General features: G+C 36.6%; 1 protein-coding gene across 1 annotated transcript in view; it reads left to right on the top strand.

Annotated features, from left to right (window-relative positions):
- The window catches only part of LOC107590181 (membrane-associated guanylate kinase, WW and PDZ domain-containing protein 1-like), a 138,851-nt gene that overhangs the window by 114,282 nt on the left and 7,278 nt on the right, over positions 1–17,291 (top strand). Inside the window, exons 15-19 of the mRNA XM_016278806.1 lie at positions 4,347–4,378; positions 6,197–6,440; positions 11,523–11,614; positions 13,044–13,236; positions 15,963–16,089. Coding sequence (XP_016134292.1) covers positions 4,347–4,378; positions 6,197–6,440; positions 11,523–11,614; positions 13,044–13,236; positions 15,963–16,089 — 688 coding nt within the window. The remainder of the gene's footprint in view (positions 1–4,346; positions 4,379–6,196; positions 6,441–11,522; positions 11,615–13,043; positions 13,237–15,962; positions 16,090–17,291) is intronic.

Below are 17,291 nucleotides of genomic sequence, written 5' to 3'. Positions count from 1 at the left end.
TTCCCACATAGTGACGTAGACAGGGATTGAAATTAACTTTTTCACTCACCAGCCAATTTGGCTACTAAATTTTTAAGTTACCATTCATAACTTCTACTAGCCAAAAAAAAAGGGAAAAAAAAGACAGAAATACACCAACAGTTTGAGTCTGTCTACACTGGGAGTGACAAAGCGACCGTTGCAAATAATTTTGGTGTGCGATATTGACAAAAAATAATATCTCAATATTTTCTGTGATTTTATCGATAAAGATAATTAGACGATATTTTGCTGAGTGTGTTATTGTGCTGATATCTTAAGGACTACCGTGGACAGCTGACTCCTAAAGTTTTTGATATTCTTCATATTCGGTGTGCGGGTCAGTTCACAGCAGTGATAGAAATTTATCTTTTCCAATAAGTTTAAATTGATTTTTTACTTTTATGGGCATTCTTACCTTTATAAAGCCATTTTTTGACTCATCTTTTGAGTCAAATTCTTACATTTAATCAGTCAATTATAATAATTATATATTTAGGCTGTTACTAAACAGATTAAATCAGTATCAATAAAATTTATCTTTGCAGAAGTTGCATATGAAGTGGCATTTAGATGCATTTACACATGTTAACGCAACTTAGAGGGACATGGAATGCTTTAAACTGCAGTTACAAATGCATAAATAATGTTTTGATATTTAAAACATGAAATGTTGAATACTGATATTTGAAATTATTTAAAAACTGTTGATGCCGTGTCCAGCCGGAGCAACGAGACATAAACATTAAAACCATTACAAACGAGGTATTGTTGCATCCAGCGTTGCATTGCATCGCGCCGCGTAAACATAAAACTCTGTCTGCATTTGTGATCGGAGAAATGACAAACAATAAGTGCTACTCTACTGCCCAAAACTCACGTTTGAATCCTCAGCAACGAAAAACACAGCGGCCTAGCGTGAGGGGAAGCCCTGGCTTAGCGTGCGCTGAGGCCGGGATAGAGTGAGCTGAGGCGGGCTGGACTCCGCTTTGTCCACGGTGAAAGCTGATGTATTCCCTCAGCGACCAGCACAGATCAGCTCCAGGCATGATGAAGCGGATATCGTCCTCTTTTGGAAGACCAAACAAAGTAGTTTCGCTTTCACTCTTAACTTTTATAAAGAATATCTCTTTGGATTTGAGACTTTAGTCTTTGCAACTTTACAGATCTTCTTTATGCACCAAGAGCTTGTAACACTCAAAAGAGAAAGGAAAACTTGAAATCGCATCATATGACCCCTTTAAAGAAACTTTTGTCTTGTCTCCCAAGGCCACAGGAGGGCGCAATGAACAAAATAATGCAGCGCATTGAATTGTTTATTCAATGCAATGAAATAACAACTGTCTATAAAAAATGTGCATAAAGTCTAAATTAACATATATAAATCAAATATATTTTCGTAAATTGCATGAACAATTATGAACAAAACAGCATCATGTATTTATGCATTGCTTAATCCAAAGAGCCGAAGCGCCATTCACACAGATTGCATTTAAAAACATAAGAGACACAGAGAAATGGAATAAGCCTTCACAAATTTGCAACGTTTTCTAAAAGTTAAAATTTTTTAACTTGCATGGCTACATCTCTTTTGTGAGACGTGAGTGCAGCAGTCATATGCCCTGAATATGTGCTCTGTGTGAATGGCTTGGTTGCGGTTTTAACCTAATTAAGATCTTCTCCACATTGAGCTACTATATTTATTTTAATATTTTGCAACAACGTCACTTACAGTACATCATTATCACTGCATCTCGTGCGCCACTGACAAGGCTCCCGAACGCACACATAACATTCGATTGCACCGTTTTTGTATTCAAAGACAAATGCAAATTTTTTTATTTTAAATTCGACTAATATTCATTCTTTATTCACAATCTCCTCATCACAGGCAGGCACAGCACTCATTTCAGCATGTGTTCGTAGGCTGTCTGTGTCACTCATAGCACGTGCCTATATCGTGCGCTATATCTAAAAAATTTTCTATCGTTATCGATGAAGGTGTACTGTCGATAAATACCGATACTATTTTATCACCCAGGCCTAGTCATAGGAATCATCAACGTTTAATTGAATGAATCAATATTACAAATTGAATTTGATTGAATTGAGAGGCTTTAGTGAACGTATTTAATGATAGTTCAAAAAAGTATGAATTATTCCTGGCCTATATATAATCTGTGCTATTTTTTAAATTACAGTTTCATAAATTTCTCAAAGGCAATTAAAGGAATAGTTCACCCAAACATGAAAATTTGCTAAAAATGTACTCACCCTCAGGCCATCCAAGATGTAGATGAGTTTGTTTCTTCATCAGAACAGATTTGGAGAAGTGTGTCATTATATCACTTGCTCACTAATGGATCCTCTGCAGTGAATGGGTGCCGTCAGAATGAGAGTCCAAACAGCTGATAAAAACATCACAATAATCCACATCTATTACTTTAATATTATAAAATAAACTATTTAAATTAGTTGTATTAGATATAACTTAAATTTTTTTAAATTAATTAAATTAAAATTACACAAAAATAAATAAAAACTATATGACAATGACGTTACTTTAAGACCAGAGGTCAATTGATTGTGACGTTTTCAGAAAGCTGCACTACTGTACCAAACAAAACATTTTAGTGCGAGATTTGAAGTGAATACATAAAGGAGAGAAAGATGAAGAGAGTGTGTTTGCAAAAAGGGTGTGTAGAGATGCTGCAGAAACTTTTAACAATTAATGGACTGTAGTGGAGACGTCATAGAGAGGAAAGGGAGGGTTGGAGAGGAGGGAGGCGGCAGACTGCAGAGGATGAGCGTGTTTGTTTTGGGGATAATGAGTCAGGTTGGAGGCAGGGCTTGATGGGGCAGGTCAATTTGCGACAGAAAGGACGATGGAAGATTGAATACCTGGAGATGTGTCAGAATAAAAAGCAGAAGCACTTTGCAAGAGAGAGCGATGTGTGCAGGACAGGCTGGACGCAAGTGCGCATGTGTGTTACCGTGGGCTTGCTCACACACAGACGACTTGCTCTCAAGGGAACAGCTTCACAATAAGCAGCCTTTTTTCCAGGCCAGACTGGAATCAGAGGACCAATCACATACACGCGCGCTTGGGATCTTACAGCAGGGAAATCACAAGCAGACTTGTGTTTGGCATGATCACACTAATGAATCTTGCTGTAGTGGAAACGATGCGAGATATCCGTTTTTTAAAATAAATGTCCTACTTTTTTCTGCTATAAATGACGTGCACATCTATTTATGCATGATTGCATAATTTATGCATGGCCTGTCAGATGCAACCTTTCTGATGGAGGCGTGGGAGGGGGCGATGGCACATCGGCGCATGTAGAAGTGGGAGGGAAACGGTGTTTGGAGGAGGAAATACGATGGTAAAGTGAGCGAGAGAACACTTGCGTCGGGGAGAGAGAAACAGAGAGAAGGAGCAAACACATGAGGATGGAGCGAGGGTGATGCACATCGAAACAAGGAGGGGGAGGGCAAAATAGAAGAAGGAGAGAGAGAGGGAGAGGGAGAGAAAAAAGAGACACTCAAAAGACAGGAGAATCAAGGACTGGCTCTAGATGCAGGATCCTACGGCAACAACATCGCGAGGAGCAGGGACGCTAGAAGATGGTTTCAGTAAGAGGGGAACTGACCGTTGCCTATAATTTAATGTTCAGTATCTTGGACTCCTTCTCCATGGGTAATAGCTTAGCACCTGTCTGGGCATAAGCTCCTCTGTTTCTCTTCCTGTGTCTCGTTTGTTCGTTCTCTCTATCTGTCGCTCTCCTCTTTTTCTGTCTTCAGCTCTCGCGTAGTGTCTGGTAGGTTTAAAGAGATCGTTCTCCCTGAAAGTAGATCTCTGGCTTCATGTACTCCGCAAACCTTGTGTAGAATGTAAAAGGAAATATTTTGTACAATGTCTCAGCTGCTTTTTTCCTTATGGTGGAAGCGAATGGTGACCAACATTGTTGCCCAGTCGATTTTTATTATATGGAAACGGGCAGCTAGGACATTCTGTTGAATACCTCCTTTTATGTTTTACGTAAGCAAGACTTAAGCGTTTCGGTTTGGTCAAACTGTCCCTTTAAGTCTATAGGGTCTGCTTAGCATTTAATCAGGGTAATGGGGGTCGGTCTTCTGGTCTGCGCTGCCCTCGGAGTAAAGGATCGAGAGAAGAAACGGAAAGAGAGAGGGGGCTGCCGCCGCACCACGCGCCCTGATTGGAGTCATCCATCTGTCTTGGGATTGCTTTCAGATTTGTGCCTGTGGGGAAGGTGAAATCTTTGTGTGCACACAATTAATATTTCTGTCTCTTTTGTTCTCTGTAGGGGTGGCACCTGCGAAGAAGAGCCCCAAACTGGTGAGTACAGGTGTTTTATTCTCATTCTCCCCTCACTTTCACCCCTGGGAGGAGGGCTGGTTTCATTGGTCACATGGGCGTCCTGTAATAGCCCTCTAATGATTTACCAAAGACAACAAAACCAGCAGGATTCCATCCACTGAGCTTCAGGGACAGAATAGCATTAAAGTGTTTTTATTTTTAATCGTTTGTGTTTCACCAGCCTGTTGATGATAGATGTTGGATTTGAGCACTCAGTGAGTCTGTGGATAGTAGAAACAATAATCAGCATTCTTCTGGTAAAATGGCAGCCTTGCGTTTTTCTACTTTGTTGAAATGGAGTCTATGCTTGCTTGTATGACTCCTCAATGCCAGACGAGCGTCTCTTAAGTCTCAAATGGCCTCTGTTTTATTTGGATGGATTTATTAGCTACTTATTGAATTGTGGTTTCATTTTTATTGCTGGATTTCTTCTTTATTTCCTTTCTGGATGTCTGCTGTAATGCACAGATTCGTAGGTTGTGCTGGGCTGCAAAAGGATGCAGAGGTGTGTGCGTGGGTTTAAAAAGAACTTCAGATGACTTTGTAGAAGAGGGAACCTTATAAATGTCATAACCCGACCCAATTAGTGGCATTTTATAATTAAATTATGATGTATTACTTGTAATAATGATTAAAACATGAATTTAAATTCATTTATATAATAATAATAAAAACAGGAGTGTTTTTAATTGAAGTGTAAATTTTACAAATTAAATTGTCAGAACAAGTTTGGTTAATTACAGCAGCATTCAAGCTGCAAGTTTGAGCAAAACTTAATTTTTTCCAGCTTTATTTGAGAGTGAGCATCTTGGAACATCTGACCATCTATACAAAGGAATCACATGATCAGTTACTCTACTTTGCTTATTTGATTAGTGACATAGAAATAGTCTGAAATATTTCTTAATAATTTTAATGTTGCTTTGTTTAAAATGTAGTTTTGAATTTCAGATTTTCAGACTTTTTATATATATATATATATATATTATATGACGTCAGTTCTAGTATTAATATATTGTATTTGTTATATTAGGATTAACCATACATACTTGTGACCCTGGAGCACAAAACCAGTCTTAAGTCGCTGGGGTATATTTGTAGCATTAGCCAAAAATACATTGTATGGGTCAAAATTATTGATTTTTCTTTTATGCCAAAAATCAATAGGATATTAAGTAAAGATCATGTTCCATGAAGATATTTTGTAAATTTCCTAACGTAAATATATCAAAACTTAATTTTTGATTAGTAATATGCATTGCTAAGAACTTCATATGGACAACTTTAAAGGGGATTTTGCACCCTCAGATTCCAGATATTCAAATAGTTGTATCTCGGCCAAATATTGTCCTATCCTAACAAACCATACATCAATGGGAAGCTTATTTATTCAGAAATTGAATTGGTCCAATAATTGACCCATATGACTGGTTTTGTGGTCCAGGGTCACATTTTATGAAACAAGCTTACAAATGTGATAACTAAAGCTGAAATAATGAGTTGAATTGCTTAGAGGGTATTGGTTGAGAAGGTGAGGCTGAATGATAGTTGAGTCAGAATATTAAAATAGCAATTGAATGTGCCAATATAATTCCTGACTTGAATGAATCCTGACGGAGAGGTAAGGAGAGTTGTGGATCATTCTGTCCTTCGACTCATTCATTCATGTTTCTTTTTTTCCCTTGCCTGCTTCACATGTATTCAATTCCTGTAGTCCATCTTAAAGGCGCTTTGGAGGCTGTGGTGTTTTTTTTCTTTTCTATTCACAATTTCTCTCTTTTTTTTCCCCCACCACAACAACAGTTGGAGCGCAAGGACAGTCAGGGCAGCTCCCAGCACAGCGTGTCCAGTCAGCGCAGCATCCACACTGACTCCCCCCTCCACGCCTCCCAGGCCCTGCTCAACGAGTCGGTTGCACCACCTCCCCCCTCCCAGCCCCTGCCAAGCCTGCCCCAGGACCCTCCAGTAGACGGAACTCTCCAGAAGAAACCAGATCCCTTTAAAATCTGGGCCCAGTCCAGGAGCATGTATGAAAGTAGGCGTAAGTAATATGGGATTCTGGTGGCGGGTGCATTGGCAGCGGATCACTGGCTCTCTCCTTTATATTTGATTGGTAATGGGATATCAGGTTTGGTTGGTTGGGAACAGGCTGGATTCCTTGTATGATTATTCTGCTTTGCCTTTTAGCTGAATATTAACATTTTGGGGTCTTAAAAAATGTTTTTGTTGGAGAAAAAAAAAAGATCTAACATTGGTATAAAAAGATTATTGCCAATCACTAATTTTAAGGCAAGACTCTACAGGCAACTTTGAGATATTGGACAGTTTGGCTTTTGATAAAAGTTTTTTTCAGGCTAGTGGAAAGAAAAAATGCATAATACACTTTTAAGTGTTTATTTTATTGCACTTTATCTGTTCTTTATCTATTTGCATCTGTAGAGTTCAATTTCAATGCATGCTTTCAGTATTCTGCACTTCAGTTGCACTTACCTGTACATACACCAAACTTTACAGTATCTAATTTTCTGAAGGTTTTTAAGTAGAGTTTGTAGAACATTTGGCTCTAATATGTCAACAAAATGAAAAGGAATTTTGAACCTGGCTTTATCCAGATAATGCATCCTTTGCATATTTAAGCAGAAAAATTGTAATACAATGGAAAAAATGCGATTCTTAATGTAATCAATCAACTTGGGAAGTATGGTGAATAAAATCTTTAGCTGGGGTTTTATTATTTTAAATTTAACTGAGTTAAATTCAGCTGGGGGTCTTGCTTTAATAGTGAATCTATACATAAACCAAATTAACATTTTCAACAACTCACGGCTACTCAGTCCTCTATATTAATTAGCAGATGTTAAGTAATTTGTATTTCAAATTTGGTGACACCGCCATGCAGTACATTAACATCAAACGTCCTTTTGAGTATGACTGTAGTCTTTCAGTATTCAAATAGCTAATGTAAACCATTAGTCGTCAGTTAGGATCTGCTATATCTGTTGTGATCAGAGAGCTGTGTTCAGATGAGCACGTCATCTGTACTTCCAAAGCCATTCATTAGCCTTTCCCATTCCTTCTTTCCTTCACTTTGCTTTCGCCTACTCACTCACCACCAGTGAGAATCCAATGTGAACGGCGAGGCACTTCTGACCAATTACACTCCTCCCTGCCATCAGTGCATTCACATGCTCCAGCGCGCTCTAGAACACATCTTTTGACAAATGTGCATATAATTGGTAGTGGTGGAAGACAGTGAATCCAATACTACTTTCATGTGTGCCAGAGCAGAGGGGCTAATTAACAGGAATATCCTTCAGTAGATGTTAAGAGTCTGTGGAATGGAGTGCTCCAATGTTTGGGTTTGAAAATCTTGCCAACTTCGAGTGTCGTCATTGTTTCTGCTTTTGTTAGTGTCTCTCATTAGCAAGCCCTTTAAGAAAGAAGATGTTGGGACTTGGGATCGCAAAGAATTTAACAGTTCCACCTCTTAAATATTCCGCTCCTTTAAATGGTTCCATTAACAGTTATTTTAAGTACTTTTCCTTTTTGGGAAAAAATTAAGTTCCAAAGATAGTTTAATAAAAAAATGTTTTACGTTTTTTTTGATTCACTGAAAAGAACAGTCTCTTTAAAGTCATTTGTTCAGAAATTAGACTATACTGATTGCATTATATTTTTGATTCACTAAAAAAAGACAAACTTATTGAAGTAATTCATTATTCATTGTTAGACTGTATGTTTTTGATTCACTAAAAAGAACCAAATCTTTAGTCATTTGTTCGAAAACCAGACTTCACTGGTTATACTAAAGTATAAGCAGTTCTTGCAAAATGTGTGTTTCCAAGCATTTGGAAAGCTCTTTGGAGTCATTCATTCGGGAATACTCTGATGGTGCCATATGTTTTTGATTCACTAAACAAGAACCAAATCAGTAGTCATTTGTTTGAGATTTCTACTAGTTCTGGTGTATGTTTCTGAATCACTTAAAAGAACCAGCTCATGGTAGTCAGTTACAAAATCAGACTACACTGTTGCAGTCCTTGAACGGTTTGAAAGGTAAATCGTTGACATTTAATTTACATTTTTTGATTGACCAGCTTGAGAACATTCAGTTCAATAAGTGTGAGCAGTGAGCAGCTGCATTGAGAGGCTTTAACGCAAATTAATCTAAGTTTAAGTTCTGTCTTTGCCATAATGCACAATTTGCAGAGTCTGCCACAACCGTCCTTGCTGCTTAATGGAGATCAAACAGTATGGGAAAATTGCCCATGCAGCAGCCATTTCGTATGGCTCTGGAGCCATTCTACTTCCTGTCTCTGTTACAGTAAATTGCTGTGCATCTGGTTAGACTGCAGACGGAGGTCCTTGTACCTGCCATCTGCTCCACACGTCCAGCTGCATTACAATAGCTTTGCAGTAGATTCACAAACGCAGAGCATTTGTTGTTAGCCTATGTAAACCGAAGCCCATTCTTAAAAGTAGGCTTGTTTAAAAAAGATCTCCGGGAAACCTGCGTCAGAAATTTCCAGCCAGAGCAACGGTTTCCAGCTGTCTCTTACTTAACAGGCATAAATGTCCCCTGACAGAACATCATGTGATGCATTGGAGAGCTACAGGGTCAATAATGTAAAACCTGACAGATTGCTGATGTCTGCAGGGCTTCAAGTCTAAAAGAGGGGGAAACTCTGCTGTTGCTCGTCCTGACTGGTTTGACGTGGAAGTGCTGTGGTGGAGACAGTGCTCAGGCCATGGTGTAAACAGTGTTGGGTAAAGTTACTTTTAAAAGTAATGCATTAGGAAAAAAGAAAACAATTCCCGCACACTGTCAATTAGTGCAAAAGTATCAAAAAGGTTTAATAACAACGTTTCGGTCGCATGACCTTCATCAGGTATCTTCAAACATGAAATTACAATTTAAACCACATTTAAAAAGAATTCATGACCAATCATGACCAATCACTGCAAAGGACCATCGCTTAGTAATAACCCACACTGGGTACATAATTAACATCTATCACAAGAAAAAAAAGTTATTTATAACATCACATTAAACAGTGCTTCATCGTTCATGCCTAAAGGAGATAAAGTCTGAAAGGTAAAAATCCAAAACAGCTCACGTTGCTGTAAGAGTAATTCGATATCTCCCCCTCTAGGTGGAATATTAACCCTTTCAATCCCACAAAAGCATAAGGTAGAAACATCATGGTTGTGGGCAAGAAAATGGGCTGCAACTAGATAATTAATATATTTTCTCCTGATAGAGCTCTTGTGTTCACTAACTCTTTGCTTAAGTTGACGTGATGTTTTACCAACATAGCCTAAACCACAAGGACAACGAATCAAATAAACAACATGAGTGGAGACACACGTTATCACAGAGTTGATTCTATATTTTTTACCGGTTCTCGGATGACAGAAAAAGGAAGTTTGGGATGTATTATTGCACTGAGCACAATTAGCACACATATAATTGCCATTTGGTATAGGACTAAGTCATCTCTGGTAAGAACCAGGAGCAGGATCACTTTTCAAATGAGCATGCACCAAATAATCTTTTACATTTCTGGAACGTCTGTACACAATTAACTGAGAATGCTGAAAGATAAAACGGTTACACTTTACTTGAAGGGGTGTGCATAAGACTGACATGACACCTACATAATCATGACATGACACATGACATGAATATGAAGGTTTTTATGCATGTTTATGACAACTGTCATTAAGTGTCATTTGCTCAGTTATGTAATTTTTAATGCAAAGATGACATTGTTTGAGATGTCTTTGTTATGGGCTATGGTTAGGGGTAAGGGTAGGGGTAGGGTTAGGTTAGGGTTAGGTCAAATAATGTCATATTTGCATTAAAAATGACATAACTGAGCGAATGACACTTAATGACAGTTGTCATAAAAATGCATAAAACCTCCTTCATATTCATGACGTGTGTCATGTCATGATTATGAAGGTGTCATGTCAGTCTTATGCACACCCCTTCAAGTAAATTGTTACCGATAAAACTCAACTCAGAGTCAGAGGATAACAAGTACCAAAAGCAATGCATTAAAATATTGCGTTACTTCCTAAAAAAAGTAACTAAGTAAGTTACTTAGTTACTTTTTATTGAAAGTAATGCGTTACCTTATACTTTTGCGTTACTTTTTAAATCTGGGCAGGGCTTGCTTGTTTGCATTTAATATAAAAAGTTCTATTTTTGGCAAATGTAAAAGCTCTTTCACACCAAAGCCTCAGGCTGAAGGAAATGTAAATTCATGTGTGTACAGTAGAACGCAGAAGAAGAAAGTTCAACACTCTTCAGCAATAAAAAAAGAAGAAGAAATGTTAGTTTATCTTGTGTAATTTTTGCTTGTTAGCATTGGATCATCGAAGGTCAGCAGCAAATTGGTTAATAAAATGGGCTTAAAACATAAAGGATATTTGTATTATTTAACATATTTTCATTATTGCAGCTTTGGGTCATATTCTGACTTGCTTTTAACTGTTTTTATAAATTTTGAGGAAAACTAAATCTGATTTTTGTAAGTGAGATGAATTAATGCATGTTCACATTATTCTAGAACTAAAGTAACATCTTACTCCCGATTTCTCTCAACATGGGGACAGGAGAGCTTTCAATCAATAATATTTTCTTGTAAATTAAAAAGTAATGCTTTACTTTACTAGTTACTTGAAAAAAGTAATCTGATTACGTAACTCGCGTTACTTGCAATGCGTTACCCCCAACACTGGGTGTAATGCTCAAGGGCACAGCTGCTTCAAAAGACCTCTGAATTCTGTCTTCCGCTTCACTTGATCTGTAATCTAGATTCAAGCACGTGTGTCAGTGCTTATCATTTTCCCTGATGGGAATACCTGTTAATCAGATTGTGCTATGCGAATTCATTCGAGCAGTGTAGTCATTATATTACACCTTCATTGGTGTGAACCAATTAGGAAAAAAATCCAGATGTGAGATGCAATCATTAAAGTGACATTGTTCGCTTTTCTACCACCTTGAACCAGCAGCCATTCTTGAAAGTGGGAGGTTTCGGCTCTAAATCAAAGCTTGTGCGTCATTCTGCAGGTCAATTGATCATGGTCTCAAGCTATTTTTCCTCCTTTTCAGTACCTGATTACCAGGAGCAGGATATTTTCCTGTGGAGAAAAGATACCGGCTTTGGATTCAGGATCCTTGGAGGCAATGAACCTGGCGAGCCGGTGAGTGCAGGCCTAATTTGTGCAGTTCTGCAAGTATTGTACAGTTTGTTCACTTTTTATATTTATTATAGTTATTTATTAATTTAATCAGTCTTGTGGTTAGGGCTAGTTGTAATTTATACATAAAACTATTTAAACTATTTTATTTAAATGTTGTAAAATGTTTTATAATTATTATGCATGCATCTGTCATATGGTCTACATAGAATATATACATTTGAATTGATACATTTGTCTCACCACAGGACCATATAAAATGAAATGATGAAGGTAAATAGTTTGGAAGTTGTAAAAAAGGTTAGGAAATTGTAACCAGTTACGGGACCTAAAATATATACTGTCATTTTATACATTGATATACAATCTATCCCAACATCTTAAACAAAAAATGATTTAGTACTGTTAATTGTATTGTATGGATAAACGCCTGTTTAATGTGAACAACAGCGTTATTTTAGTATTACTTATGTTTTAATAAATATAGAATTTATCATTTTGAACATTATTTTCTTTTCCATTTTAAAGTTTTTTTTAAATATTATTTTTTAATATTTCTATTTTAGCTTTGATTTTTATTTGATTTTTTTTAGTTTGAGTCATTTTAGTTCTTAAACTTATTTTATTTGTTTTCAAAGTTTTCAAGTTTCAAGTTTTTTTATCTAATATTTATATTTTTTATATGTCAGCTTTTTTTCGATTAAAGAAAACAATCTTTAGTAGGTTTTGTTTTAGTTAAGGATACCAAGACTGGTTAACATATTGCTACGCTTGTCAAGTAAATATTTGATAAAAAATGTAACAACATTCATTATTAATTAATTTATATTAATTAGTTATAATGCCAGACAAAAATACACTTGTGCTGTTTGACAGTTCCAAAGGCGCCCAACAAATATAGACCCTTTGAAGATTTTCCAAATGTAATAGTCCAAGCTTGGCTGAGTTCTCTGATTCAGTCTTCACAGCTTGTGCATGATGCCCAGTGCATTACAAACACTCAGCTTTTGGCAAAACTTGTGCCCAGTGAAAGCATCTGCCCTGTGTGTGTAGGTTGACAAAAGCTTTGATCTGTGCAGTACAGCCTCGATCAGTCAGAAAATATATCTCAGACCACCAGTTCTTCCCTTTAATGAGGCCATGTTACATATTTTAACTGATGAGATGGTTTCTCAGACTCTAGTCCTTGAAGAATGAAATACAGAGATAACTGCTATACTGCTCTTCTCGACTGGTAAAGGGGTGTAAAAAGTCCATAGAGGTTTTACTGTTTGGAGAACATTTCACAACAATTAGTCATAAAATAAGCAGAAATGACAGTGTTTCAGTAAAATGAATCCCCTTGACACGACACAGACACCCTGAGTTTGAAAAGTGATGGACCTCGAGGAGTGATGTTCACTTTCTGTGTCTGTCTCTCCTGGCTGTACAGATTTATATTGGCCACATTGTGAAATATGGAGCTGCCGATGAAGATGGGCGTCTGCGATCAGGAGATGAGCTTATTTGTGTGGATGGAACGGCTGTTGTGGGAAAATCCCATCAGCTAGTTGTTCAACTCATGCAACAAGCTGCAAAACAGGGTCACGTCAACTTGACCGTGAGGCGCAAGACTGGATATGGATGTAAGCAGGCTCCAAAATATGATTTTTGTTGAGAAACATTACAGGCTATAAATAATATATTTCTAGTCATCAAACTGTGTTTTGCATTTGTATTGAAAATCTATTTTGTTCCTATGAAAACTATATTTAACAATTGTTCTTGCATTATTGTTGCAGACAGGTGAATGTGTCACCTGCAGAGATAATGATGAGATAAGCCTGAGTCAATCACAAAAAGTCAAGCCACATTTGAATTTTGATGCTACTTCTGTTTCAATGGTTTAATGTTTGTGTCATCACATGAAGTTCTGGAGAAAAAAGCAAACAAACAAACATAGGATTAATTTGGATCATGCATTTGAACTGAGTTCAAAATAGCATTCTCCAGCATTTAACCTAACCATGCATTCCTTATAAAGCTATTAACTTACTGACTAACTATTTGTTCATTTATTTATTTTGTTTTATACACTACTGTTTAAAAGTTTGGGTCAGTGTTTTAAAAGAAGTCTCTTGTGTTCACCAATGCTTCATTTATTTAATCAAAAATACAGTAAAACAGTAATTTTATAAAATATTATTACAATTTGAAATGACTGTTTTCTATTTTAATATATTTTAAAACGTAAAATATTACTTAGATAGCAAAGTTACATTTTCAGTTGCCATTACTCCAGTCTTCAGTGTCACGTGATCCTTCAGAAATCATTCTAAAGTGCTGATTGGGTGCTCAAGAGCCATTTAGTATTATTATGTTTTTATAGAAAATACGTATATTTACTTAGAAAGTAAATGAAAAATATATATTTCTATTTTTATAGATATTACTATTCCACCTCCCTTATTGTTGTACTTTGTAAGTTGCACAGTTGTTGTAGATTAAAAAAGGTGTTTATTTAAAGTGACAGAAACCACATTCTTAAATGTAATCACACTTTGCACGGGTGTATCAAGTTGCACTTCAAATCTGCAAATCATTTGCAGCTGTCATCATCTACCCATTCAAGCATTCATTTTGCTTCATGCTCTTATTTCTTTTTTCGTTTGGACCAAAATGTCAGAGGTGCCTTTTTCCATACAACAAAAATGCATGATGATAACTGGCTGTCAAGTTCAATGTATTAAATTCAGTTTGGATTTGGAACCCAGGTCCCTTTTCACACTAAAAACAAACCTATATCAATTAGTTGTACTAAGCATTTTCTTTTCTTTGATCAAGTCTCATCTCGTCTACAAAGTGAGCCAGAATTGACACTGAAACATAAGTGTTGGCCTAAGGTATAACAGCTCATGGTACATATGTGCTTGCATGTGCCAGTGTGTCTATGCACTACATTGAGTGTTTTCCTCAGAGGGAAGGCATGCAATAATGAGAAAGCTGTTTCCAGTGAAGTTTCTAATACTCTAATGCGTGATGCCAAATACACTGGGGTCTGTCTGAGAGTTCTTCTTACTCTTTAATCAGAGAGGAGGAGAGTGCTGGCATACTATGGGAATTTCCAAAATTGACAGACTGTGGGTGTGTACGTCTGGTTGTGTTTACAGGAAGGCGAAGATGGTTTATTGGGTTTTTTCCCCCTGGATGCTACTTTACTGCAGTTACTAAACTGTAGCCTTTTTTCTGGTTTCTTTGCCTAATTTATGCATAATTTATAATTTATGCATTTCTTATGCTTTCTGAGTGGAGAAAAGAGGAAAAAATAAGATAAATCTATGAGAGAGAGAGAACGGCAAGTCTGTTCCCAACAGAGTGATGGGGAAGGGCTATTTTAAGACGGTGGGATTCACAGGCTGTGCACTCATCAAAGTTCCCCCTCTCTCCCACAGTGACTGCCCAGTGGGGCGGAATTAAAGCAGCTTTGAGCGCAAGCAATAGCAGACTGTTCATTGGTGACAGCTGACTTAAGAGTTAGGCTGATGCGGTCAAAGCAAATGATCCAAGATCAATTAAACTAAAAGTTCACACAAAAATGGACCAAAGGAGATGTTTAAATAGATGTTCAGGCTGCTCAGAAATCATTCTAATATGCTGGTTTGGTGCTCAAGAAGCATTTTTAAATATAAGTGTTGTAAGCACTGTTTACAACAGTTTTTGCTGCTTAATATTTTTGTGGAAACCGTGATGCACTACAATTCAAATGTTTGGTGATTTAAAAAAAAGAAAAAATTAATACTTTTATTCAGAAAAAATGCACAAATTGATCAAAAGTGACAGTAAAGGTATTTATAATGTTATAAAATATTTATTTTTAAGCTAAATGCTATTTTTGTAAGTTCCATTCAACAAAGAATTCTGAAAAAAATGTATCATGGTTTGCGCACAAATATTAATTTGTTTAAATATTAAATCATTCTTTAGAATATCTTTATTATGTTCCATTGAAAAAACACACAAGTGTGAGAATGAATAAATGCCAGAGAATATTAATTTCTGGATGAATTGTCCCTTCAGCACAAGCTGTTGTAATTGCTAATGTGAGGGTAGATTGTGATATGTGATTACAGACAGAAGAGGGGAATTGGATGTTCAGCTTTGCATGGCTTTCAGCCATTATGCTATAATGTAATCTGTGAGACGAATGCTACAGCCAGAATGATAAATGTGCCATTATTCCTGCTGCCCAGCTGGAGTGCGCTTACACCGTGCACTAGTGCTAATGTTTTGATGTATGGAAAATGGGCCTCTGATACTTGGTCCACAGGGTGCACTTACACACTGCAGATGCATTATGGGTAATAATGTGGAGGCTTCCTTAACATTTGTGATGTTCCTCCCGCAGAGTCCTCCAATGCATCACTGCTGACCAACGCTGAAAAGATTGCAACCATAACTACCACACACGCACCTCAACAGCAAACTGCACCTGAGCCAAGGTACGCACCACACACCTGAACTCAGCAACACCCATACCGTACAGCCATACTGAGCTGGAAGTTATTTAATTCGTGTCATATATTTAATGGTTGCTCATTATTTATTAATGAAAGACAAATCACATCAGACCATTTCAATAAAAATGTAAAGTGGCTCCAAAATATATTTTGTACATTGAAGTCACACTCAATAATGAATAAACTTAATTTCTTAACAAAATATCAAACCAGGTGATACTAGACAGGGTTCCCGCTGGTCCTTAAAAAGTCTTAAATTTACTTGTATCAAATTTAAGGTCATAAAAAGTCTTAAATTGTACAAGAAAGACTTAATTATGATTTCAAGAGGTCTTAAATTTGAGTACGGACAAGAATTGCGATACAGCTTAATGTGACAATTAAACTTCAAAAGGCTTTGATTTCATTAAATAAACATGAGCGCTGCATGTTTCAAAGTCGGTGCTGCAGCTGCTTTGTGTTCTGCCGTTACCGTGGAAACAGTTATAGGTCTGCCGTTCCGAAAGTGCCTCCTGCTGGCAGAGAATGAATGTGCATTTTCAATAAGGCTGTTTTTGTGAGAAGGGTGTTTTTTCCTGCAATACAGGACCGCATTTCTAGGACCCTGTAGTTTTTTTTTGTTTGTTTGTTATTTTAATTTTTTTATTTTTTGTATGTATGTATCAGCGGCTCATACTATTTTATAGCACTTGCTATTCAATTATGTATATTATTATTTTTAAGGAAGTATGTAGTTGTTTAATTGTATACAATTAATTATTGTCCTAACAAACTCCTAACCTTAAACATACCTGTTGGTAACCCTCTTGAAATATTTAACCTAATTTATTTCAATATATTCTATATATATTCTGGTTTTAAATTCAGGGTTTTTTTTGGAACAAAAGACTTGTGTATATGCGAGACTTCAGTTCATTGGGTTGTTTTTTGTTCAGACCAATGTGAAAATCGACCCATGTTTTTACCCTTCAATCACACAGAGCTGTAAATCGATAAGAAGATCATTCATTATAAAAACAGAAACAGTAAAATGTAAATTGATCAAAAGAAAAAGTAAAGATTTATAATCTTGCAAAATTAAAATACTAAAAAAGGGTATTATTTTGAACTTTCTATTCATCAGAGAATCCTGAAAAAATTAATCAGCGTAAATATTCTAAAACAATTAATTATATATATATATA

This window comes from Sinocyclocheilus grahami, unplaced genomic scaffold, assembly GCF_001515645.1.
Source record: "Sinocyclocheilus grahami isolate Dianchi unplaced genomic scaffold, SAMN03320097.WGS_v1.1 scaffold125.1, whole genome shotgun sequence".
NCBI classification, from domain to species: Eukaryota; Metazoa; Chordata; class Actinopteri; order Cypriniformes; family Cyprinidae; genus Sinocyclocheilus; species Sinocyclocheilus grahami.
The sequence above is the reverse complement of the archived record's forward strand: the minus strand, read 5'-3'. Positions and strand labels throughout refer to the sequence as shown.